This window comes from Coregonus lavaretus (assembly GCF_964263955.1).
Source record: "Coregonus lavaretus genome assembly, chromosome: 35".
Lineage (NCBI taxonomy): Eukaryota > Metazoa > Chordata > Actinopteri > Salmoniformes > Salmonidae > Coregonus > Coregonus lavaretus.
The window spans coordinates 3,139,883-3,167,337 of NC_140022.1; the positions used below are offsets into that span (position 1 = coordinate 3,139,883).

Below are 27,455 nucleotides of genomic sequence, written 5' to 3' on the forward strand. Positions count from 1 at the left end.
TTAATTTTTGACAAGACTTTAATGATTACTTTCCACTTGTGTATACAAAGCAGTTTGTCTGTACAGAATGGACCTGGGAGACGTTCAAAACAATCAAGTTACAATTTAGTACCTGGAAAGTGCAAAGAGTACATTTAAAATCCACTAAAATAAAAATCATGCTGTACATTATTTATAAATCAGATATACACACACATCCATTTTGGTGACAGTCACAGAGCAAGCAGCTAAGGTAAGACACCAATATATTGCAGATCTTTAGTCAACTTTCTTTAGAGGTCTTGGTTCCCATGGATGGTAAGTTTGTGGAATGCTGCTATCCATGGGTTTTCATGGAGGAGGGAGAGGTAACAAGGAATTCTGCACCCTAACCGGATAATTGACTGTATGGTGCAATGTGGACAAAAAGGCACTCCATTTGTTTCAGTGGTGGGGTTGGAAGAAAGTCCTAAAACAAGATGGTGATCTTGTCTGACTGATAAACTAAGATTATTAGTTTATATTAAATACATCCTTCGGAACAAATTATTAATTAACACACCCCAATGAGAATGGAAACTGATTAAAGGAGTATGCTATCGACACACATCAGCATAAACAATTAAAAATAAACATAAGGAAAACTGCCTCTTGTTAAAAAAAAGGGCACATGTTGGTCTGTGATTGTAATCTCCGGACAGATTGCGGAGACACTTCAAAGAGAAGACCAAAGAAAAAAACAACCACACTGCACATAGAAGTCAGATCCCTAATCTATAACCACCATAGAATCAGAATGAATGATTCTAAATCCATGATAGATAATAACCAGAATCATCATTTAATTATTATCAAGAAGGCAAATGACATGATGCCTCACATGGTGGTTTCCACCATGGTGTCTTCATCAACATCCATAATGATATAACAAGGAAATAAGGAATTTGGCATTTAAAACAATGACTGTCATCATGAACACATCCACACTCACATTATGCAACAGATGACCTACCCTGGACCAAACTGTCCTTTTGATTTGACAGGAGCATAAAACCCAGAAGGATTCTATGGGGGGGGGGGGGGGAATCATTCATAATCTCAAACACACAGACATACAAACACACAATAAATCTCAAAAGCCACATTAGGCCTCGTTCACAGACACATGTTTAGTGACATTACTGCATTTATGGAACTCCAGAGGACCTTAACTAGCCTGGGATCCAAACTGATTGTGCTACGAAACAATGGTGAGGGCAGCATTCAGTCTGGTTTAACCAGGCTAGATCCTATAACATCCATCAGTAAGTGGAACTGAAAACAGAAGGGTGACATCATGGTGACATGGCTCCCAACTAAGAGCCAATTATGGAAGGAGGAGGAACACTGAGGTGATTCTGACTGTTAGAAGAAGACAGCCGATTGGGCCATCCCTTAGCAGAATAAGTCTCATCTCCCAAACGTGTCGTCCCTGTCAGAAAAACCAGGAAGACTGGATTTTTTTTTTTAGTTCAGCCTTGACAAGAAGAGGCTGGAATGTACCAATGTACAGTCACCGGAGCAGAGGAAGGAACTGTATTGGTGTAACACTGACATCTCAAAAGCCCTTAGAAAGTCTCCCCTCCCGTTCTGAAAGGTGGATTAATCCACTGTGAGTTTTTCGCCACATAAATCTTTGTTGAACAACTGAAGCATCACTTAAAAACATACGAATAATGTTGTGTGAATTTAAATAGCCTACGACAAAAAAAAGAAGCTAGTTTTCATTCATAAATAAACATTGATTCAAGTAACGTAAAAACATTCTTGGATGAATCTAGCGCTAAACATTGCACACTAAACCAGGTTCAGTATGGTTCGTCCCTCCAAAGCACATGGTCTAACACATGTGTAGTGATGGGCTATGTGAGAAGCTTGCAGTGTGTGTAAGAGTGTAGTGTTCGAGGGTAGCGAGTCCTATGGGCACGGTATGGTGTAGGTAGTGATTCTACAACACTAGGCCTCTCTCTTCCTCTGTAGTGTCAAACTAGCAGACTTTGGGTGCGCTCCAGTTCGTCTTTATTGCCGATTATCAGATCTCACAACGCCTGGAGAAGTGTTCAACATCTCAGGAACCACATGAATGTGATTTAGAAATCTACTGAGAAGTGTAGCACGGCTGCAATAGAGGTGACCTGGAACGCAATCAGAGGCTTCTCCAATAGGGAGGAGTCTATGCATGTGAACATTAGCAAACAAGTGTGTGTGTTAGGCTTAGTACGAGTGTTAGCTACCCTAGAGCCCCGTCCTCTATACTAAGCGAGGAGTGGGCCAGAAATGCCACGCAAAATACAACATAACCTAACCACACACCTTGAACACATCTGTAAAAGAACTAAACAAATGATCAGTAACATCAAACACAAAAAACAAAAGAAAAATACATTGTATTGTGACTGAACATAGCCCCTTACTGCTGCATATCGCTGCATAGGATAGGAGCCCTGAGGCATCGGTCACAGCCTAGTCAGACTGGAAGGCAAAACCAAGTCAACAAAGGCCACTGGAGAAAACAACCAGCGAGAGATAACACACAGAAACAAAAACAGCGTACATACACACACGCTCAGTGGTCTCGGGCTCAGGGTTTGGAGAAGTGGGTAATCTTGGTGACCAGAGAAATATCATTACTAGAACAGAAATTCCCATTGAAGTCAGTGTTATGTGATGGGTGGACCGTCAACCATATTAAGTGTTCCCATTGGAGTAATTATATTTCTATGTTGGGGATCCCCTTCTTTCCTTGGGCCTGAGAGGTGGAGGGGTCAGAGGTCATCTCAGACTGCTGTAGTGTGTGTCTGCATAGAGGGGCTCTGTAGTAGTGGGAGCCACGGAACTGACCGTGCTAGTGATGATGATGATGGAGGAAGATGAAGAGTAATGGCCATGGGTGTCATTGAAGGGGATGGGTTGGGGTGGGATAAGGGGGTAGGTAGGAGTTTGGTGTGTGTGTGAGGGGATGCATGCACCTACAGTTGGATCAGAAACTCGACGCCCGCGCCGGTTGGTCCGTCCTGACCTGCCCTATGGTCCTACACATCCGCCCAACCTTCACACACAGTTAAAACACACAAACAAACACAAACATGCAACCTGTCTTCCACCCGCTCGTGGGTCAGTCTGTCCTTCCCAAGTCAGAGGGAGGAACAGAAAAGGAGAGTAAGATTCCCCCAAAACAGTCATCAGTCAATCAAAACGAGGGGTGGTTCAATCTGATTGGGTAGAATGTGATGATTGGCAGGGCTGGCGGGCCAATCAGGCAGGCAGCAGGGTGAGGGGGCGTGGTGGTAGTGGAAGGGGTGGTGGAAGGGGTGGTTGTGAGGTCAGTTCTGGTTGCAGGCTGGTTGGTACTCTGTCTCTCCCGAGGAGATCTGGGTCAGGCGCTTGCTGGAGCCCCACAGCTTACGAGTGATCTGGCCTGAACGCATCTGAGAAGAGTGGAGGAAAGGAGGAGGAAGTGAGGAGGAGAGACGGAGGAGGAGGAGGAGAGGAAAGTGTGAAGTCAAAAGTAACAAAAAGAAACAAACAAAGTAGGATATGATTTATGAGTGATCGGTTAGTACAGAAATGCTTGAATGACTTAGTGTCCGTTCAAAATCAAAGCCTTGGTTCACTTTGAGGTGGGTCGATTTGTATAAAAGAAAGGTGAGAGAAGCTGGGAGGGGATCAAATGATCCTTTGATTCAAGGGTGATTCCCTGTGTCCCTCCCTATCCCATAACATCTCATAATAACAGCCCTAGAGTTAACCTTACTTCAGAACAGTAGGGAGGAAGAAATCAGGTTTAAACCATTTTCACTTGAGGAGCAGGAAGACAATCAGGGTTAAACCATTTTCACTTGAGGAGCAGGGGGGAATAAATGATAGCCTAGTGCATCTTATTATATCATAGCTTATTATTAATATCGTTCATATGGCTTGAATTTGCAGAGGTGTTCATCCAAGGCAATTCACAGCATTTGTCACAAATACATATTAAATCAGTCAAACAATAGCCACCACACTTCCGGTAAACAATATGGGACAACACCATCCCAAGGCCCAAAAATAAGTCAGATCTCGGTTAGAATGAGGGAAACAGAAGACCGTGTTTTCACATCACAGTAATATTTCATATCACAGTACTATTGTGTTGTATTCATTCAGAGGGGGCTTATGGAATGTCTCAAGTGTTACTGACTGTGTGTGTGTGTGGTCACCAATCCCTGCAGGGCGAGAATGGGCCAGGGCCTGCTCACTCTGGGGCATCATGTTCATTAGGGCACGCAACGGAACATTCTTTAAAATGTCTACAAGTCTTACAACAGAAAATGGGAAAAAGTCCAGGTAGCCCCTCTGCTGTTTCAGTCAGTTTTCTTCCGTTGGTGCCTAATGAACACAACCAAGGTGAATGTGGCTAAGGAAGGGCAGGTCATTTAGGACTAATTCTTGGCACCAAAACAGAGAGAGAAGGGTATGAGGTGGTAGTTTCTAGGGTGAGTTCATGAAGTTCCCTCTGAAGTAAATAAAAATACATATTTGAATTTAATTGAGGGGGTGGGGGCAGGGGGTGTTCTGTTCAGGGGGTCAGGGGTTAGGGCCCTGGGGGTTAAACATGAACTTGTCCCGGAGGCTCAGCCGTCGGGCTGGCGAGCGCACCCTCAGCGGGGCGAGCAGCGGCATTGCCATGAGGGGTGAGCCCTCCAGGCTCTGGGCGATGTAATTTCTGAATGAGCTCTTTACCTCGGCCGGCTTGCCCACGCCCACAATGATCAGCTTGCCGTCCTGCAGGCCCGCCAGCACGTGGCTCTGCTCCTTGGTGACGGACACGCAGCGCACGGGCACGCGCATGGCCATGGGGGCGGCGCACAGGGACAGGCTGCCCGGGGGAGAGACAGGGAAGACCGAGAGAAGGGTTGGGTTAGACAGATACATTTATCAGGGATTTTTCTACCACTAAGATCCTCGGGAGGGCTGCCTACGTGTGTTTTTGGGAAAACCGCTTTCAGTGTAAACTTAAACGACTAAAACCAGATATAAAGTAATTAGCTTAAAAAAGTATCTAAAAATCAGCAGTGCCGGGCCCATTGCCGGGCCCATTGCCACGCCCACCACCATGCCCCTTTTTCATCCAGAAAAAACCCTGTATATGCATGCGTGCAGTCGTGCACACAGACAGACAAACACAGGAAACAAGGTTACCTGTACAGGTCTCGTATGGAGAGGAAGCCCTGCTCGCTGCCGATAACCAGGTAATCCCCGGACACACACATGTCTGTCACCTGCTCCTTCAGGCCCTCCGTACACAGGTGCTTCCCATTGACAGAGTACAGGTGCAGGCCGTTCTTATCCTGCAGAGACAGGATCATAGACAATCATTCACCAGGACCTAATCATAATATACCATCTAGGACAACTAGTGGTTAACTAGCGTTTTGCTAAGCATCATGGTGCAGTACGTCATACATCCGAACTCACAAACTACTAAGTCAGTCACTAAGCAAATAACTCATTCTCTAAGTAACACTAACTAACAAACTCACTAAGTAACTCACTAAGTAACTCACTAAGTAACTCACTAACAAACTCACTAAGTAATTCACTAAGTAACTCACTAACAAACTCACTAAGTAACTCACTAAGTAACTCACTAACAAACTCACTAAGTAACTCACTAAGTAACTCACTAACAAACTCACTAAGTAACTCACTAAGTAACTCACTAACAAACTCACTAAGTAACTCACTAAGTAACTCACTAAGTAACTCACTAAGTAACTCACTAAGTAACTCACTAACAAACTCACTAAGTAACTCACTAAGTAACTCACTAACAAACTCACTAAGTAACTCACTAAGTAACTCACTAAGTAACTCACTAACAAACTCACTAAGTAACTCACTAACAAACTCACTAAGTAACTCACTAAGTAACTCACTAAGTAACTCACTAACAAACTCACTAAGTAACTCACTAAGTAACTCACTAACAAACTCACTAAGTAACTCACTAAGTAACTCACTAACCAACTCACTAAGTAACTCACTAAGTAACTCACTAACAAACTCACTAAGTAACTCACTAAGTAACTCACTAACAAACTCACTAAGTAACTCACTAAGTAACTCACTAAGTAACTCACTAACAAACTCACTAAGTAACTCACTAAGTAACTCACTAAGTAACTCACTAACAAACTCACTAAGTAACTCACTAAGTAACTCACTAACAAACTCACTAAGTAACTCACTAAGTAACTCACTAAGTAACTCACTAACCAACTCACTAAGTAACTCACTAAGTAACTCACTAAGTAACTCACTAACCAACTCAATAAGTAACTAACCAACTCAATATGTAACTAACTCATTCTCTAACTCACTAACTAGCTCAATAAGTAACTAACCAACTCTATATGTAACTAACCAACTCATTCTCTAAGTAACTCACTAACTCACTCACTAAGTAACTAACTAATTCCCTAAGTAACTAACTAACCAGCTCAATCTGTAACTAACCAACTCGATATGTAACTAACCAACTCGATATGTAACTAACCAACTCAATTTGTAACTCATTCTCTAAGTAACTATCTCAATAAGTATCTAACTTAAAACTCACTAACTAACCAGCTCAATAAGTAACTAACCAACTCGATAACTAACCACCTCCATATGTAACTCATTCTCTAAGTAACTCATTCTCTAAGTAACTCACTCAATAAGTAACTAACTAAGTAACTCACTAAGTAGCTAACTAAGTAACTCACAAAGTAGCTAACTCACTACGTAACTCGCTATGGCTGCGTTCACACAGGCAGCCCAATTCCGATCTTTTTTCCACTAATTAGTCCGTTGACCAATCACATCAGATCTTTCTCAGAGCTGATCTAATTGGTCAAAAGACCAATGAGTGAATAAAAGATCAGAATTGGGCTGCCCGTCTAAACGCAGCCTAAGTAACTAAATACACAACCACCTAATAAACACGATAGATAAGATAGATGGTCTTTATCATTAGTCCAGATGGAAATGTGTCTCCTGCACCAAAACACATTTGAAGATTTTAGAGAAGACAATCGTGACATTTTCAATGACAAATTAACTAAATAAAACGATTAAGACAATGTGTGAGTTGTAAGACAACCTTGAGTGTGGCCTTGCCCTCTATACAGGTGTGAACCACCACACACCCCTCATAAGAGATAGCCAGGTGCAGGATGGAGACAGGCAGGGAGCTCTCACAGGGAGGCCGCAGACACCGCATGTACTGGCCCCGACGCACCGTGTGGATGATCACCGTCCCGTCCTAGTGCACAGAAACAGACACAAAATCAGCAAAGCAAGATCCATCTATCCACCAACCCTTCAAACTTCTCTTTATCAATTTGTCCACCCCTCTAACCTCTTCCTCCAACCATCCACCCCTCCAACCTCTTCATCCATCCATCCATCCAACCCTCCAACCTCTTCATCCATCCATCCATCCAACCCTCCAACCTCTTCATCCCATCCATCCACCCCTCCAACCTCTTCATCCATCCATCCACCCCTCCAACCTCTTCATCCATCCATCTACCTCTCCAACCTCTTCATCCATCCATCCACCCCTCCAACCTCTTCATCCATCCATCCAACCAACCCAACCTCTTCATCCATCCATCCATCCATCCATCCAACCAACCCAACCTCTTCATCCATCCATCCATCCAACCAAGCCAACCTCTTCATCCATCCATCCATCCAACCAACCCAACCTCTTCATCCATCCATCCAACCCAACCTCTTCATCCATCCAACCCTCCAACCTCTTCATCCATCATCCATCCAGCCCTCCAACCTCTTCATCCATCCATCCATCCATCCATCCATCCATCCATCCAGCCTCTTACCCGTGATCCAGAGACGGCCATGTCCAGCTCTGTGCTGATGCTGACGCTCACCACCTCGTCAGTGTGTCCATACAGCACCTGTACTGGCTTGGGACACAGCCCCACTGGACAGCCTCCCTGTAGGACACACAAAAAATTCAGTCACACACTCATATGCCTGGGTAGTGTTCAGTAGGGCACACTGTAGCAAAACGGTTTGCAACCGAAAACAGAAATCTGTATTTGTTTCAATCTGTTTCACTCTGTTTCACAACCTCTCCTGCCTACTGAACAGAGGGTACTAACATCAAACGTTTCCACAGTAACAATGCAGTACAAATGCTTTCTAGTCAGTGTAGTGTATTCCAATAAACCCCCAGGCTTCATGGTCTCACCTGCTGCAGCACCTGCCACACCATACAGGTGGTGTCCCTGGAGCCGGAGATCAAGTGGATCCCACAGTAGTCTGTCGACAGGCACGTCACTATGTCTGCAGAGAGAGAAGAGAGGGAGGGAGAGAGAGAGAGAGCGAGAGAGAGAGAGAGAGGGAGGGGAGAGAGGGAGAGGACAGAGTAGGAGAGAGAGAGAGTAGAGAGTAGGTGAGGGAGAGGAGAGAGAGAGGGAGAGGAGAGAGAGAGTAGAGAGGGAGAGAGAGAGAGAGAGAGAGAGAGGGGAGAGAGGGAGAGGACAGAGTAGGAGAGAGAGAGAATAGAGAGTAGGGTGAGGGAGAGGAGAGAGAGAGGGAGAGGAGGAGAGAGAGTAGAGAGAGTAGAGAGGGAGAGGAGGAGAGAGAGAGAGAGAGAGAGAGAGAGAGAGAGAGAGAGAGAGAGACCAAGTAGTTACTATACTGTATGAACAGACAGTGTGTGTGTGTCTGAGTGCATGTATGTGCGTGTGCACGTCCGTGTGTTTGTGAGATCCGTCCGTACCCATGTGTCTGATGTGCTGTCCCACAGTCTTTCCTTTGACCAGGGAGGTGACCCTCAGGCTGTTGTCCCAGTGGCCACCGCTGAACAGGAGCTTCCCGTCATGTGACACCACAAACAGACCTGCCGTCACCTCCACGCCCGGAGAGAAGGGCCCGCCCAGGACCCGCTGGGTCCTAGAGAGAGGGGGAGGAGCAGAGAGAAGAGGAGACATCAGATTCTGTAATGGATACATAACTCACAGAATAACTTTATGACCAAGTATTGGCCTCAAGTGCCTTCCAAGGCTATGTTCCAAAACATTTAAAGTGCATTATTCCTTCGTCCCATTCTTGAGATAATCACAGATCTGTATGTGCTTGGATACGCCATGGCAGAGTATCCTTCATACTGCTGTCACAAATCAAACTTTTTCAGATTAGTGATTACTTCAAGGAATTGAGGTAGGAAGGACATTTTTATAAGAAATCGACCAGGGCTCCAGTCTCCCAGTCAGACCACAATGCACCACAGTTTCAAGTAGAAAGGGGGAGGTACTGGGGAGGGACTCACTTGGGGTTGGCCACGGTGGGGTCCTTGATGAAGGTAAAGTAGTTGGAGATGTTCTTGTCGTAAGGCAGCCAGCCGTGTGTCCCCATCAGACAGTTCTGACTCAGGGTCACCATAGTGTCTGGGCTGCCCTGGGTGATGAAGGAGTGGGACTGGTTCTTGGGGACCACGGCTTTCACCAGAGGCACGTCGTCACTGATCCCCTACAAAATCAATCACATTTATATATGAAGTCATTTTTTTTTTAATAAACAGTTTTTATAAATTGCTTTACAATAACCAACAAAGAGGGTCATGATCATATGCTTTGGTGTGTGTGTGTGTAAAATCGAACCTCGACAAAGAAGGACTTGAGTTCGGTAAGGTGCTCGAAGATGCTGAGGGGCGAGGCGTCTAGTCGAACTTTCCTCTTCTCCACCTCCTCCAGAGACAGACGTACAGGGTGTGGCTCCTATACACACAGACAATCCATCACTATAGAAATCACTGGCCACTTTAAGAAATGGAACACTTGTCACTTTAATTATGTTTACATATCTTGCATTACTCATCTCATATGTATATAGTGTATTCTATACTATTCTACTGTATCTTAGTCCATGCCGCTCTGTCATTGCTCGTCCATATATTTATATATTCTTAATTCCATTCCTTACTTAGGTTTGTGTGTGTACTGGGTATATGTTGTGAAATTGTTAGATATTACTTGTTAGATATTACTGCACTGTCAGAGCTAGAAGCACAAGCATTTCGCTACACCCGCAATAACATCTGCTAAACACGTGTATATGACAAATAACATTTGATTTGACTTATAGACCTACATCTAAAACACCTATTCTAAACCAGTGTTTCTCAGTTAAGATCCCTGAGTACCCCCACTAGCACCCATTTTTGTTGTAGCCCTGGCCAAACTAATCATCAAGCTATTGACTAGTTTAATAAGGTGTTTGTCTGGGGTTACAATAATGAGTACTGTTGAAGGTACTCAAAGACCGGAGATGAGAATCACTGTTCTAAACAACCCGTTAAAACCTCATTCCCAATGATTCCTAATTAACCGGTTCATCAATTAGTGTTCCAAAGGGCTCATCTCATGAGGAAAGCCTGGAGGTTTTTCCTGGTCAGGTCAAGACTGTGTTTTCCAGTACCTTGAGCAGCTGGCAGGGAGTCTGTCCAAAGTTACTGATCATCCCCTCTACAGCTTTACGTTCCTTCTCATCAGTGATGGCATCCAGGTCCACTGCCCCTACAGCAAAACCAGAGACAAATGCTTTAGTAAAGTGTCATAATATAGTAATATACTGTAGGTCTAGCGTTTCTTTAGCATCAGTGCTATTGTATGAGTGGGAGTATATGGGTTTAGTGTTAGCGTCGGTACCTTCGTAGGTGCAGCGTTTCTTTAGCATCAGTGCTATTGTATGAGTGGGAGTCTATGGGTTTAGTGTTAGCGTCTGTACATTCGTAGGTCTAGCGTTTCTTTAGCATCAGTGCTATTGTTTGAGTGGGAGTCTATGGGTTTAGTGTTAGCGTCTGTACATTCGTAGGTGCAGCGTTTCTTTAGCATCAGTGCTATTGTATGAGTGGGAGTCTATGGGTTTAGTGTTAGCGTCGGTACCTTCGTAGGTGCAGTAGTAGAAGACATTGAGTGCCTCCACGGCCGCGGGGCCTCGCTGTTTGTAACCGAAGATCAGATCGATCCAGTCTTGCAGGTGGGCCGACACGTACTCCGACTCCTGTTACACAACACACATGAGCAATAAAACACAAACACAGAAAGACACACACATATACCACCCACACCAACTAATCACTAAATACTACTCTGTGGAATGCATTTCTCCTGCACCTCATCGTAAAGGAATGTGGGTGATCCTATTGAGTTAAGAGAGGTTTTTCCCCCTTGGGTTTAAAGCAGTATGGTAATGGTGACTGTCCATGAGAAAAGGAGGCTCACCAGGGCTTTCCTGTGCTTATAAATGAAGTCCTCTGGAGACTTGGCCCATTTAGGCAGGATGACGTCATTCACCCTCTCCTTGGAGATCTGCAGGCGCCCCAGATCAAAGGCTAGAGGGAAGGAGAGAGGAGGAGGTGAACAGAGGACAGTGGAGGGAAGGTGGATTCCATCAGTCTGGCAGTGTGAATGGATAAAAATAAAATGGACAAAATCCAGTTTTAAAATGAGATTCTCAGTTTTTACGATTCATGGTGTAATTGGGTCAGTTTTAGATTTCGTCCGATTTGAACAGGTTCCAGTGTTCAACAATCTGAACGCAACTGACAAAATCTGAACCGGTCCAGTAGAGATGAATCCAGATGTTCTCTGATGGACTGTGTGAACACCACAGCATGTGGCGTGCTAGTATGGACAGTCAATCAACATAGCCAGTGCGTCTGTGATTCTCTACAGACACAGAACTCATCTCACCGTTCTGATTCTCCAGGAACTCTGGGAAGTAGAAGAACTCTGGGATGAGCTCCTTGACGTCGTTGGGGTTGTCCATGAGGGTCTGCCACAAAGCTGGGATGGAGTGGAACTGACGGTCCGCACAGTCAAACCTGGACCGAGGGAGGAACACCAACAGCCAATGGTCTTCAATTATGCCATAGTACTAAAGACAGGATGGTTTTGCTGACCATGTGACCTGATCAAGACAAACTGTAAGGCTAGAGCTCGGTGAGGGAAAGACTTCTGGCCTTACTGACATCAGTACAATAGCACCTCTCCAGACAAGAGCATATATACATTTGATTGTCAGTTGGAATACATGTGTAATCACAGAACTAGAATGACTAGAACGGACAAAGCTGCTCAGACCACAGCAATTTGACTGGTACAACCCCAGCCCTGATAACCCTCAGGACTTTAATGCTGTTAACTTCTGGCCTGAGTTTTCTAGTCTGATTACCCCTTACCAAAACCCATTGCTTACCGTCCACTCTGTAATGCGATGTGGAGGGACGTGAAGGGTTCCACGCGGATGAGATAGTGCATGACTCCTGCTGCGTTGGAGTAGTGGGTGCCGTAGTGGAACCGGTCGATGGTCCCCGTGGGGTCCTCAAAACTCTCATACCTACAGACAGGGAGACGTGGACTTAACATTACAATTACTTACTATATTTACTAGAATAGAATACAATTATCGCCCTCAAAAGAGACATTTCCTCAACGGTAATAAAGTGCTGTATTGTAGTAAGTCTAATTCTATGGACGAGGACACTTGTGCACTGAAGAGAAGTAATGAACACACTGCCACCCTGGAACATGTCACGTAATGCAGGTATGTAGAAGCAGCAGTGGCTCAGTGAGAGAAGTTTTGAGAGAACGTACTTCTCCCGGACAGCCTTGGCGTTCCGCTCATTGAGTACGGCCACTGGCTTGGACAGGTCCCGGAACACCCGTGGGTCTGTCAGGTCCAGCTCCTCTGATGTGTAGTCCGACAGGATCCAGGGAAACTGGATACACACACACACACAATTAAACTAAATTATCAACACCCCTTAACAGATCACCAAGATGGTATATTCCACATCTTCCCCCATAGGGTCCGTGTTAACGGAACGTACCACTGGGTACTGAGACAGGTCGTTATAGGTTCGGCCCGCGATGGTGTTCAGCTGGATCAGGTAGTCAAAGTTGGTCATCTCTCGGTTCACCCATTTCTACCAAAGACAAGAGAGAGAGGGGTTTAACAAAACCTGTCAACACTTGACTACTTAACATGGGTCATGCTCAGTAGGGCACAACGTAACAAAATGTTCTGCAAAAAAATTAATACAAATAATGTTCTCATTAGACCGGTTCAGGGAGTATCACCCTGTTTCACTCCGTTTCAAACCACTTTCTCTCTACAGAACACGACCCTGATCTCCCAGGTGAACTTTTGACCTCTGACCTGTGTGAGTCCGGAGGCCTTGAGCAGCTCCTGCGGTGAGCGTGTACCGTACAGGCTGAGGGAGCGCAGCAGCAGCATCCTGCTGTACACCTTGTTCCGCACCTGTCAATCAAACCACACGGAAGATTCCAACATGAGGGTTCTGTTCAAAAGTGCGAAACCTTTCAGAATGGTCAGATCGAAATATATTATGTAGAACAGATATGATTGTCTGTCATGTAGAATAGGGAGTAGTACAGGTTCTATTTGTCACATTTCCACCTGCAACGCTCTTAACGTTTCACCGTACTCAACACACCCCAGTACTCCAGGCCTATTTAGTCATTTCCTCTACATAACTGTTTCCCAAACCTCTCCTCAAACACCCCCCATCTACTGATTTTAGCTATTCCAGGACTAGCCCTTGATGACTTGAATCTGCCAGTTCTGGAATAGACCAAGTAGTGAAATGGATGGGGGTACACCGTTCTCAATCCATATAAAAAACAGATCCCAGAACAGGCCTTACCTCTTTCTTAAAGTTGAGGAAGTAGTTGGTCTGGTCTATGAGGAAGATCTCCAGGGCAGAGCGGCGGAGGTTGTACCTGCGCAGGTGGATCTCCCGGATCTGAGATAGAGGCCACTTAAAGTCCTGACCAACACCTGGAAGGACAGACAGAGGGACGGACAGAGGGACAGGAGTGGAGGGGGGACAGATTGATGGACAGGAGGAGACCGAGACGGGAGGGGGGGACAGACGGACGGGGACAGACAGAGGGACGGGGGACAGAGACGGATGGGCGGGGGACAGGAGGACAGAGAAGGACAAAGGGGGTTGGTTATGTATTATCTTCCTCTCCCTCTCCCCTCCTCACCCTCCTCCTTCTGGACAACCCTTCCTCTAACCCCCACGTCCCTCCTATCTTCCTCTCCCTCTTCCCTCCTCACCCTCCTCCTTCTCGGTGCTGCTGTCATAGAAGTAGATGTGCTGGGTGGTGAGCTCCAGACGTCCAGGGCTGACATCCACCTGGGTGACCAGCTCACAGTCCTCCCACAGAACCAGCTTCTCCTTCTGGCCTGCCTCCTCCACCTCACCCCTGGAGAGAGAGAGAGAGAGAGAGAGAGAACAAAAGAGAGAGAGAAACAGACAGATAGGTGAACATGTCCATTCACGTTTGCAGTCAAAGCCACCCAACAGTCTACAGCAGACACAAAACACAATACAGAACAATTGTAGCCAATGTTGAGAGTGTACTGACGTGTTGTTGGTCGCTGCGGGGTCGTCTTCAGGCAGCTCCAAGATGTCATCCTCCAGGTCGCTGACCTTCACCTGCTTGACTGCCTCCAGCAGTAAGGACTCAGCTGTCATCCTCTGCTGCTGGACACCTGGGGGACGAGGGAGAGGAGGAGGAAGAGGAGTAAGAAGAAGAGTTAGAGGAGGGGGAAGCAGAGGAGGAACAAGAGGCGGAGGAAGAGTTAGAGGAGGAGGAAGAAGAGGAAGAGTTAGAGGAGGAGGAAGAAGAGGAAGAGTTAGAGGAGGAGGAAGAAGAGGAGGAACAAGAGGCGGAGGAAGAGTTAGAGGAGGAGGAAGAAGAGGAAGAGTTAGAGGAGGAGGAAGAGTTAGAGGAGGATGAAGAAGAGGAAGAGGAGGAGGGGGAGGATGAAGAAGAGGAAGAAGAGGAGGAGGAAGGCGAGAAGGGTCAGTGTCTGCAGCAACATGGTGGTTTATTCAGACTCCAGCGATGCCTTGTTAGGGGAACCAGAGAAGCTGCCTCTCTTACCCAGGTTGTCCCTGAGAGCGCTGGCCTGGCGGTGGTCGTCATAGTTGTAGCTGCGCACCAGTTTGAGTCTCATGCGGGAGTAGTTCTCTGCGCTGGACACTCGCCAGTGCATCTCACTCTGCTGCCTGAGAAAACAACAGACAGGAGAACTTCAACCAAGTTTCATGAACTGAAGAACAAACTGAACATAAGAGAGATACCCAGAAAATCTTCTGGGGAGTTTGTCTTCTAGGGAGTTTTTCCCAAGCTACCATCCTTCTGCCTCTGCATTACTTGCTCTTTGGGATTTTAGACTGGGTATCTGTAAAGCAGTTTGTTGCAAATGCTGATGTAAAAAAAGGGCTTTATAAAATAAACTGGATTGATTGATTGATTGATTGAATGGATTGATTGACTAGAGGACAGTGGACAACAGTTCTTTGGCTGATCATGTGTTTGCCGTGGTGCTGAAGTAATTACATATACATAAACATATATTAGATTATTATTAGACATATTACATAAACATTTATTCTATATAATAGTGTATACATTATACTAAATATCACGTGTCTGGCCGTTACCTGTCTGCCCAGGGCCCTCGCTCGCACACCAGGCCACGCCGCGCTGCTCTCCACTGCCTGAGGGCGGCGCTGTGCTGGCTGTGAAGCTGCTTCAGCATGCTGTTGTAGCGCAGGTTCTCCTGCCTCCCGCGCCGAGAGAAGGGCTCCACAAACTGCTCCTGAGGGACGGCGGGGTAAGGAAAGGGGAGTCAGTGTTCGGGTGTGTAGCACACCACAAGGCAATATGCTTTGTGTTACTGAGGCCTGACGTTACATTTCCATGTTACAGCATTATTATACGTAGCTCACTAGAAAGTGGATCTTACTCCTGTGTGTGTCTGTCTGTCTGTCTGTCTGTCTGTCTGTCTGTCTGTCTGTCTGTCTGTCTGTCTGTCTGTCTGTCTGTCTGTCTGTCTGTCGGTCTATGTGCCTGTCTGCGTGTGTGTGCCTGTCTGTCTGTGTGTGTTTGTTTGTGTTTGTTTGTGTGTCTGTCTGTCTGTCTGTCTGTCTGTGTATCTGTGTGTGTGTGTGTGTGTGTGTGTGTGTCACCTGGAAGCGTATCTTGCTCTCCCCCCGCTCCCTCTCTCTCTTGTGCAGGTTGACCATGAAGCTTTCGTAGCACTCCTTCCAGAACAGAGCCATGGTCTCGTGACCCTGGCTAAACGTCTCAATCTCATACTGCTTCATATAGGGGATGATCTGAGGACAGAGAGAACCAATTAAATGGGGGAAGCAAAAGTCATTATTTCTTCATCTCAAACTCGCTCCCTTCGGCACTGGAGGTTTTGACAGATTTCTCAGAAACGATCTCGTTTTTTTCTCATCTTTAAGGTTGATCTTCAATTTCTCAACACATTTCTTTCTGCTCTTCAAGAGTTGGAATGCAATGATTAGCGATGACTTAGTAAGGCATTGGGCAAGTCCCTCACGTATTTGTCGAGGTAGACCCTCCACTCGGGGGAGTTGCAGTAGAGCTGGAAGTCCTCGAAGAAGGAGGGGCTGCCGTTGGTGTCAGGCAGCTGGGGCAGGTGCAGCTCCATGTACAGCAGCTTGTTCACCTGCAGTCCCCACCAGATATTACAAGACATTCTAATAATACAAAGCATTTTGGTTTTGTTCATTGAAATAGCTCTTAAGTCCAGGACTAGTGTAACTCTCTGTCCTAGACACCGACCCTTGGTGTGTTTTGTCTATGTGCCAAGGTGTATTTACCGTTATTTAAGAAAACAGTCAGCAAGCCTCTTTGGAATGTTTGATACGGATTCTACTACTTCATTGTGATTGTTCATCATGCATGTCTTCGTGTGTGTGTGTGTGTGTGTGTGCGCACCTTGGAGAGCAGCGTGCGGAGCAGGGGCACCAGGCACATATAGGTCTCCTCTGTCTGCCCCCCTACAGAGCGTCTCAGGATGCCCTCCACCTTGCCCAGCAGGTAACACGCCTCGTCCTGAGTCTCCACACTCTTGGTCTGCAGGATGCCGTTCAGCTTGGCTGTGGCCAAGGCACACACCTGGTAAAAAGGAAGACAAGCATTCTGAATAAGATGACAGGACACCTGATGGTTCTTTGAAGTGATAATGCCTGAGAAGCCGGTGTTTGGAGGATATATTGGCACTGGTGTTGTTAGGCCAGAGACAAAGTCGAGGTCCAGCAAACTGTGCCAATATATCCTCCAAACACCGGCTTCGAGGGCATTATCACTTTTATACAACGGGTTTACCAACATATTCAAATAATGGACATATTTTCATTAAAAACTTTCTTTTGATTAATTTAATCACAGTATTTCATCCTTCCGCAAGATTTAGTCCCGACACAAATCTAGGGTTGCTACCCAAACTGGCTGGTCGTTCGGTCTTTTTGTTCTATTGCCATACTGGCTGGCAACGTTCTTATCCCTTGCTGGCTAGCTAACCAACTACAGCTAATTTACAGTCACGTCAAACAGTGCAGCCAGAATAACAACAGTTCATTTGCACAAGCTGTTTTCTAGTGACATTTATTTGGATACATCCATAACAATGAGCTAATGAGGCGCGATTTCGCCTGGCATAGAAAATGTGCTCTCTCGTCAGGACAGTGTTGTTCAGAGGAGCTAGCCAACAACACAGCTAACACAATCACTTCAAACTGAAGCTGGAAAGACTGCAAACTAGCTGCACTTCGTTTCGTTTGACCTTTTCTTAATTTCTTTGTATAAATCCATAAAAATGACACCAGCTGATTCATGATTTCAACTGGCTGAGAAACGCTGCCTGCCTGTCTGTCTCGTCCCGACTCCCGACACGTTCATTACCATGGGACAGCTGGCGATATGGTGCCTTAAATGAGAATTGGGGTGAGGCAGGTGACCCTCAAGGGGGCCTAAACTGAAAAGGTTTGAGTACAACTGGTTTAGAGAGTGAAAGTTTACGTGTGCAAGCGTGACTAAGTCGCTTTGGATAAAAAGCGTCTGCTAAATCGCATAGATTATAATTATTATGAAGTTGAGGTATGCGACACTGGACAGCTTCTCACCTGGGGGTCTTCCTGGGCCATAAAGCCCAGCAGAAGCCTCAGGCCCACCTGGGACAGCTGCAGCCACTGGGTCCCTGATGAGTACCACACCATTAGACTGTCCATCAGAGTCACCGTCTCCTCCAGCACCTAAAATACATTTCAATTAAATACCTGGATGGTGTTATTCAATTAAATAGGTTTAAAATGATCCTGCTACTACCACTAATAACCTTCTCTGTCCACAGGGTGGGGTTGACCAGGCCCTCGGCCTGCAGGAAGTCCTGCACCACGTGGAGCAGCCGCACGGCGTTCTCTGTGTGCTGGGGCAACATGGCTGCCGTGGCCTCCCGGTTGTCAGTCACGGCCCACTCCAGCATCCTCTCCATCAGACTGGGGTGACGGGGGAAGAGGGAGGGGAGGAGAGGGGGATGGAGGGAGGGAAAGGGGAGGAAAGTAGAATGAGGGAGGATAGAAAGAAGAAGGAGAAGAGAGAGAGAGACAGAGAGAGAGAGAGAGAGAGAGAGAGAGAGAGAGAGAGAGAGAGAGAGAGAGAGAGAGAGAAAGACATGTCAAACAAAATGTGAATGAGGACCCGAGAACCAAACCACCTCTTCAAGACTGACGCGAAAGAACACTAAACATATTGCACATTGATCAACTACAGTCATGTCACCATGCAGGCTGGTTCCCACTCCTTACTACAGTCATGTCACCATGCAGGCTGGTTCCCACTCCTTACTACAGTCATGTCACCATGCAGGCTGGTTCCTACTCCTTACTACAGTCATGTCACCATGCAGGCAATCCAAGAAATGCCACTGTGTCCACCTGAGCTTGATGTGGTCAACAGGCAGCAGCAGCTCGTTGGTAGTGCCCAGCTTGGTGAGGGCTGAGAACACCTGCCCCCGCTCCAGCCAGGCAGCATCGTCCGAGCCCTCCACGCCGCGCCACATCACGCACAGCACGATCTCCAGCAGCATGCGAGACAGCTCCTCCTCCGTCCGCTAGGGGGAGACAGAGAGGAGGGAGTCAGTGAGAGTCACATCCAGGTACAGATAGAGAGAAACACAGAGGCCTCCATGGTGTGGTTTGACCCCCCCCATGTCTGGCCCTACTGACGTCAGTCCATGGGAGAATCTCAATTGCATTTCCTTGACTCCTCGCATCCTCTCTCCTCGCCTCCTTCTCAAAACCCATCCAAAACAGAGGGACCTCTGACTTTCTCATCCAATGGGATTTGAGAAGGAGACGAGGAGAGAGGATGCAAGGAGTCAAGGAAATGAAATTGAGATTCTCCCCATCTATAGATGAGAGGGAGCTCCCTAATGGGGCTGTGACATTTTATATCGACATTTCATTCAAAGTCTGCTGGGGGATCAGAGGACCTGAGGGCCATAAGAACACTCTGGCACCACAGTGGGTGTATGTCAATAGTCTTAATTGGCTTCCTCTCCTCCACTCCTTTACTCTTCACTAATGGAAAAAAAGGTACAGGTGAAACCAATAGGGTGGATCTGGATCCCTACCAGGAATTAGCTTCCACCTACCTAGAGGAAACCGCTTCAGACGATTGAGATAGACCCTCTGTGACTGGCCAGACTGTTCCTAGGGTCTTCAGGAAACCACCTACCTAGAGGAAACCACTTCAGACTATTGAGATGGACCCATTGTGACTGGCTAGCTAGACTGAGGAGGAGAGGAAGCCACTATAGACTATTGAGATGCAGCCGGCCGGCGTCTCACCTCGATGCAGCTGAACGACTCCCCCAGCGACATGTTATCGCTGAACAGGAAGCGGTCCTCGGTGAGGGACGCCGATGAGGCGTCTGGGAAGGCCTTGGCCGACGTGTCCAGCGGCGATGGCGTGCTGGCCACGCTCCCCGGCGTCTGGTTGCCGCTCTCCCCGCCCTCGTAGGCACTCACGTGGGACAGGTCCAAACTCAAACCCCCTGCTTTCCATCCCCCAGAAACCCCAGAGGCCCAGGGCTTGAGCAACTGGCCCTCCCCAATCTGACTAACGGGCGTGTCCAGAAGTGAGAGTAGATCCCCGTTTTCAAGACTATCCACTGATCTTCTGGAGCTGATGCTGAGGCGGTCTTCATCCACCAGTCTTCCGCCGCTGCCTGCTCGGCCCCTCCTCTCCAGGGGCAGTTCTAGGCGACTGCCACTGCCCCGGCTGAGGTTGAGGTCCAGGCTGCAGGTGCTGGCGTCGTCGCCCCGCCCCGTGCCGCCCTCGCAGGGGGAGCGCAGGAACAGCCTCATCAGGGTCTCCTGCCAGCACAGCTGCCTGGAGATCTCCCGCGCCGCATCCTGTTGGGACTGGAGGAGCTGGTACAGCTAGAGGGACAGAGAGCAGTGATATTATTACCTGTGTATTCATTATTGGAGGGAGGAGGGAGAGAGAGCAGTGATATTATTACCTGTCTATTCATTATTGGAGGGAGGAGGGAGAGAGAGCAGTGATATTATTACCTGTGTATTCATTATTGGAGGGAGGAGGGAGAGAGAGCAGTGATATTATTACCTGTGTATTCATTATTGGAGGGAGGAGGGAGAGAGAGCAGTGATAATATTACCTGTGTATTCATTATTGGAGGGAGGAGGGAGAGAGAGCAGTGATATTATTACCTGTGTATTCATTATTGGAGGGAGGAGGGAGAGAGAGCAGTGATATTATTACCTGTGTATTCATTATTGGAGGGAGGAGGGAGAGAGAGCAGTGATATTATTACCTGTGTATTCATTATTGGAGGGAGGAGGGAGAGAGAGCAGTGATATTATTACCTGTGTATTCATTATTGGAGGGAGGAGGGAGAGAGAGCAGTGATATTATTACCTGTGTATTCATTATTGGAGGGAGGAGGGAGAGAGAGCAGTGATATTATTACCTGTGTATTCATTATTGGAGGGAGGAGGGAGAGAGAGCAGTGATATTATTACCTGTGTATTCATTATTGGAGGGAGGAGGGAGAGAGAGCAGTGATATTGCTACCGGTGTATTCATTATTGGAGGGAGGAGGGAGAGAGAGCAGTGATATTATTACCTGTGTATTCATTATTGGAGGGAGGAGGGAGAGAGAGCAGTGATATTGCTACCGGTGTATTCATTATTGGAGGGAGGAGGGAGAGAGAGCAGTGAATACCGGTGTATTCATTACTGCTCATTCAACATTACTGACCTGTTACTGGTTACTATTCAATTAGTATTATTAGTATTACGCCTACTTTATGTTTCTATTTATTTACATCATCATCGATTCAATATTGTTTTGGGGGGGATGGAGAACAAAGGAGGGATGCAGGGAGGGAAGAAGAGAGAGAGAGGGAGGAGGAGGGAAGGAGAGAGAGGGAGGAGGGAAGGAGAGAGAGGGAGGAGGGAAGGAGAGAGGGAGGGAGGAGGAGGGAGAGAGAGAGGGAGGGAAGGAGAGAGGGAGGAGGGAAGGAGAGAGGGAGGAGGGAAGGAGAGAGGGAGGAGGGAAGGAGAGAGGGAGGGAGAGAGAGAGGGAGGGAAGGAGAGAGGGAGGAGGGAAGGAGATAGGGAGGAGGGAAGGAGAGAGGGAGGAGGGAAGGAGAGAGGGAGGGAGGAGGAGGGGGAATGAGAGAGAGGGAGGAGAATGAGGAGGGAAGGAGAGAGAGGGAGGAGGGAAGGAGAGAGAGGGAGGAGGAGGAGAGAGGGAGGAGGAGGGAGAGAGAAAGAGGGAGGGAGAGGGAGGAGGGAGAGAGCGAGGGAGGAGGGAGAGAGCGAGGGAGGAGGAGGAGAGAGAGAGGGAGGGAGAGGGAGGAGGGAAGGAGAGAGAGGGAGGAGGGAGAGAGAGAGAGGGAGGAGGGAAGGAGAGAGGGAGGAGGGAAGGAGAGAGGGAGGGAGGAGGATGAGGAGAGACAGGGAGGAGGGAAGGAGAGGGAGGAGGAGGAGAGAGAGAGGGAGGAGGAAGGAAAGAGAAAGCGGGAGGGAGAGGGAGGAGGGAAGGAGAGACAGGGAGGAGGGAGAGAGCGAGGGAGGAGGAGGAGAGAGAGAGGGAGGAGGAGGAGAGGTAGGAGGAGAGAGAGGAGGATGTATAGAGGGAGAGAATAGAGCTTTAGGAAGATCAAAGCCACATACAGTTTTTTAGAACAAGCTTCGCTTGTATGCACTCACTAACTGTATGCACTCACTAACTGTATGCACTCACTAACTAAGTCGCTCTGGATAAGAGCGTCCGCTAAATGACTAAAATGTAAAACGTTGTATAATACCGTCATTTCAAAGATTTCATGCATGGTTGATGTTGTGAATGAATTATTATGGATATCAAAATCTGGTATGTAGGAGGATGTCTGTTTCTAACCTGAGGACAGGCTTATACCTGTATGTGTGTCTTATTAATCAGTTAGTGTGTTTCCTCTCTCTCTCTGTGTGTGTGTGTGTGTGTGTGTGTGTGTGTGTGTGTGTGTGTGTGTTCCCTCACCCTATTGCACACGAGCAGGCGTATGCTGGGCCCGGCCCGGTGAGTCAGCTGAACCAGGGACATCAGGTCCTTGTAGCTCACCACATGATCTAGGGGGGTGGGGGGTCAAAGGTCAACATGATGAGCCATACCCATATAATTTAGTAGAAAAACACATTGAATGCATCTCTGTGACAAGTTGGGCCATGCCATAGTACTGGGTCATGTTCAGCAGGGCACACCGTCTAAAACATTTTGCAATGGAAGGCAGGAATGTGTGTTCAGGAAGTACCTCACTGTTTCACTCTGTTTCAAAACATTTCCACCCAACTGAACATAACCCTGATTTATCTGTCCATATAACTGAATGGGTAAAACATTAACCTGAAGCACACTGGAGAAATAATAGAAACATATTGATTTCCTTCTCTGCCCTTTGACCCTACAGAACGGACCTGACTCTCTCTCCAGCCATTCATTCATTTATTTATTCATTTATGGAGAGGAAGCTGTTCTCTGCAGTCTGCACTCCCTCCAACTTCAGCCTCATCCCTGAGCCCCAAGCCAATCAATTTGTCCTAAACGCTTCATTGATTGGCCACTAAGTCACACTCCCATGGAGTGAAGGGGGTCGAGCCAGGAGCCGGCCAATCGAAACTACGCAAGGGCTGAACACCACATCTTCAAAGGTCTAATTCGTTTTTATTGGTCAATTAAATGAATAACCACTTCACCTGCGTTACTGTAGATAGAAAAATCACCAAACACATTTGTATAGTCTTTTTTTTGGTTGCATGGAGTCCTATGCCTTTTGTATGTATTTGTTATGTTGCAAACGAATTGCCCTTCAGACACAATAACTATTTATTGAATGGAATTGAATTGAAAAATGACGTTGAGGATTGGCTGTTGAAGGAGCCGTCTCCAACCATCGATTGATCTAGTCCCCAGAAACCTATTTTAATAATGGTATGGTAGACACTGACAGGGTGTGAGGGATACCGTAACACACCTGTGTGGAGCACCTGGTTGAGCAGGCTCTTGACGAGGGAGGGGGTGACGTGGAGGTCAGAGAAGAGTAGGGTGAGACCGGAGTATCCCACCTCCCTCAGCTTCAGCCTCTGCTTGTTCTTCTCATAGACACGGTCGCAGTGCAGCATGCGGTCAAACATCTGGACACACACACACACGGCAAAGACAATTAAATGAAGTTACATTAGCAGCATTCAATGTCCGAAAGAGAAGGGTCTTATATAGTGCCTAGTGAAAGTATTCACTGATCTGCACAACCGAACCTACTCCACAGCTTCAAAGTGAAATAATTTATTTTTTGAAAATTTCCAGGCCATTAAATTCTCCATGTCCAACACAGACAAATTCTGAAGCCCCATCGCTCTAAACCACAAGACCCTTGAATACCCATGTATTGCGTGTGTGTGAGATGAGGTCCCTCACCTTGAAGACGAGCTCTCGGAGGCGGTCTGAGTGTTTGGTGTTGAGCAGTAAGGCGTAGCAGGAGTCGGCCGCCCCCGGCTCAAACAGCAGCAGGAAAAGCTGGTCCCTGGCAGCACTGGTCTGGAGCAGGGTTAGTAGCAACTCTATCACTCCACACAGCTAGAGGGGCACACAGAGTCACACACATTTGGTTAGCAACTCCACCAAGACACAGCGCACACACACACCCACAGACTAGGATCGAGTTAAGTGGAGACCGCAAGTAAATGACTAGTGTGGTTTCAGGGACTGAACAGCCTAATAAACGGGTAGGATGGGAGAGAAGACAAAATGGTGGAGGGAGAACACTTGACACCGCAGTGACCAGGCCATGATGTCACAGGCCATGATGTCACAGGCCATGATGTCACAGGCCACGTATTGAAACCTATGTAAGCGGATACCGTATAGAGGCAAAGACAAGTGGGAAAAAGAGCTGGAGAAAAGGAAGGAGAGGTCACACACACACAGGAAACAGATAATCAATGAATGCCCGGCGTATACATCCTGTGTGGATGGAAGGATGGGCCTTGAGAGAGATTGAGAGAGAGATTGAGAGAGACAGAGAGGTCTGCCTCAGTCAGTTAAACAGAGCAGCCAGTCGAAGGCTATTAGGGGGAAAGCTTTCTTCCAGAGGTCTAGGGAACCAGCTCTTACTGCTGGGAAAGCAGGCCGGGGACCAGGGCTATCCTTAGTGTAGCCGCAGGCTGGAAACACACACCCCTTGCCACTGTGCCAGGCCCAGAGCTGCCAGCTGCTCCCTCATCGGCACCACAGCAATGGTCCTCATAGGATTCCTAAGTGATATTCCAGTACATGGATATTGAAGACAACTTGGGTTTATTCAGAGAGGGTCATTAAGTGAGAGAGATTGAATTGCATTCGTTGGTCTTCCACATTCAGTCCTTCATAATCTATTAACCCTCTTCTCTTCAACGGGACTCAGATGGGAGTGGAGTCCTCTGACTACAGGAGATCTGCTTTATCCATGCTAATCCATGATACGATACATGGCTTCATTAGTGTTGATATTGGAACAGAGCCAAAGATTCAGACACAAGCCACGGACCGTCATCTGTCCGTTCCTCCCTCCATCCCTCACCTGTTCCTCGTCTCCGATGGCGGCGATGTATCCCAGAATGCTGTGCATCTCCTCCTGGGTCATACCCTTGCTGATGTAATACTTCAGGAGGCCGCAGAGCGACGCCCGGATGGTCCGATTGTCGTCTTCACTAATATCTCCCTCCCTGCTGGCACTCCTACTGATAAGAGTTCAAATAATGTATTAAAAAACCCATATATTTAACATGTTATTTTATGACAAATCAAGTTGAAACTTGACTGTAGAACTTGAACAGTCATTAAAATACAATATATATCTCATGTAACAGATAGCGCTAGAGTAGGAAAATTATGAATCATGAGTAAAAACCAGAAGCTGAGCATTCTGGGAGATGGAGTCCCACCCATAGTAAAGGCGAATGGTGTCGAGTAGGAATTGAACTCCGTATTTCTTCCGGAACTGCTTCCTGTTGTCTTTGATGACAGTGGACATGTACTGGATGTGACCTTCATCACCACGAGAAACAAGATTGACAAGAGTCACACACGCTTTAACACACACAGGGTTGTGTAGGTTACTTTCTAAATGTAATCTGTCAGTTACTAGTTACCTGTCCAAAAATGTAATCAGTAACATAACTTTTGGTTTACCCAAACTAACTTAATCTGATTACTGTCAGTTACTTTTGGATTACTTCCCCATTAAAAGAGGCATTAATAACGCGTTCCCGTCGGAACTAGGACACTCTGAAATGTCCGACTTGCTAACTGGTTGTAGTTATAACATGTGCCGTGTTCAACCAGTTAGCAAGTCGAAAACTTCAGAGTTCCGACCAGCACGTGAACGTAGCATTAGAAAAAAACAAAAAGGGTCCATCAAACGCATGTGGTGTGTCATCATAGTGGTCTATGACTTGACGCATATGGTGTGTCATCATAGTGGTCTATGACTTGACGCATGTGGTGTGTCATCATAGTGGTCTATGACTTGACGCATGTGGTGTGTCATCATAGTGGTCTATGACTTGACGCATGTGGTGTGTCATCATAGTGGTCTATGACTTGACGCATGTGGTGTGTCATCATAGTGGTCTATGACTTGCTCAGGTCAACTTGCGCCTTTTTTCAATGCTGAATTGAATGTCATCGAGAAAACAGAAAGGTGTCAATGTTTTTTAACAAACATCCTTTATGAATTTAAAGTAATCCAAGAGGTAATCTAGTTTTTTCAAAGGTATCTGTAATCCGATGACAATATTTTAGCTGGAAACATAACGGATTACAGAAAAACAATGATTTAAAATAGGTAATCAGATTACATGTAAATGATCAAACGTAATGAGTTACTCTTTGACCCTGCACACACCACATACAAAACACTAACAAGAGCAGCAGACAGTTAGTTACCAAAAATAGACGGCATGGTGAAACGTTCCTGGATTTACAACCAATCTCACACACACTCATATCAACTCACACACACAAGTGAAACACCCCCCACACACAGACCTCCACACACAGACCTCCACACACAGACCCCCACACACAGACCCCCACACACAGACCCCCACACACACAGTCCCAGGAGCTCACCGATGCGCAGGGGGAAGTCTCCCAGGTTCCAGATGCTGAAGTTGAACAGAAGGTGTGTGTGGAGCTGCTGCAGCAACGGTTGGTTCTTTTCATAGGTCACCTGCTCCACCAGGAGCTGAGCAGACACCAAGACACTCACATCCACCAGACTGGCTGGCAGCTACACAGACAGAAACACACACAGATCATTAGCAAGAGAGAGAATGACAGATAGAGAGCGAGCGAGAGACAGAGCGCAGAGAGAGAGAGAGAGAGAGAGAGAAAGAGGAGAGCGAGGAGACAGAGGGAACGAAAGAGCCAGAGAACGAAAGAGCTAGAGGGAGAGCGAGACAGACAGACAGAGAAAGCGTTAACAGAGTGTCTAAACCTTCTGCATCAGTCCCCCCAGGGTGGCTACTCCATGGGAGTGCAGCAGGCTCTCCTGGTTGATAGGATGGCGCTGCAGGAAGTGCTTCAGCACCAGCAGGAAGGTGGCAACCAGGTTCTTCTCCAGACGCGCCTCTGAAACACACACACAGAGACAGAGATAGACACACAAACACACACTTAAAGTCAGTTCAGTTCAATAACTGTAATGCTTGTAAAACCACCTAAAGCTAAACATGATGTGTTATGGGACTCACCTGAGTCACATGATCTGGGGACTCACCTGAGGCCCTGTTGGAGGGTAGGATGACCCAGTCCCCGTCCCCAGGGGAAGTGGCCGCGTCAGGCGTGGGGCTGATGAACTCTGATCCCGTGGGGTCGGCAGCGGTGTGGTTCTCAGGGGTCAGCAGGGTCAGTTGCTCCAGGATGGGGAAGAGGACAGGTAGACCTCCCACGCAGTTGATCATATCCTGAAC

At 47.1% G+C, this 27,455-nt stretch overlaps 1 protein-coding gene across 1 annotated transcript; it reads right to left on the reverse strand.

Annotated features, from left to right (window-relative positions):
• Positions 1 to 27,455, reverse strand: nbeal1 (neurobeachin-like 1). The gene is made up of 37 exons (XM_084152816.1): positions 27,263 to 27,455; positions 26,981 to 27,114; positions 26,614 to 26,773; positions 25,425 to 25,527; positions 25,061 to 25,217; positions 23,920 to 24,078; positions 23,477 to 23,636; positions 22,486 to 22,574; positions 19,784 to 20,377; positions 18,869 to 19,044; positions 18,271 to 18,430; positions 18,059 to 18,187; positions 16,872 to 17,051; positions 16,471 to 16,599; positions 16,091 to 16,240; positions 15,563 to 15,720; positions 15,000 to 15,124; positions 14,478 to 14,604; positions 14,167 to 14,315; positions 13,748 to 13,881; positions 13,240 to 13,341; positions 12,911 to 13,006; positions 12,675 to 12,799; positions 12,277 to 12,417; positions 11,772 to 11,902; positions 11,301 to 11,410; positions 10,962 to 11,079; positions 10,495 to 10,592; positions 9,678 to 9,794; positions 9,347 to 9,546; positions 8,798 to 8,970; positions 8,264 to 8,358; positions 7,890 to 8,006; positions 7,145 to 7,306; positions 5,200 to 5,348; positions 4,741 to 4,876; positions 1 to 3,446 (listed from the first exon to the last, which is right to left on the reverse strand). Exons 1-37 carry the CDS (start codon positions 27,444 to 27,446, stop codon positions 3,342 to 3,344), a joined length of 5,532 nt encoding a protein of 1,843 aa, XP_084008942.1. The 5' UTR covers positions 27,447 to 27,455; the 3' UTR covers positions 1 to 3,341.

Coding starts and splice junctions, on each gene's coding strand:
- nbeal1 (XM_084152816.1), bottom strand. CDS start 27,446: ATGATCAACTGCGTGGGAGGTCTACCTGTCCTCTTCCCCATCCTGGAG. Junction 13,342..13,747: donor TCCTCAACTTTAAGAAAGAG/GTAAGGCCTGTT, acceptor TTTGATTGACAG/GTGCGGAACAAGGTGTACAG. Junction 4,877..5,199: donor TCCATACGAGACCTGTACAG/GTAACCTTGTTT, acceptor TCCCCCGGGCAG/CCTGTCCCTGTGCGCCGCCC.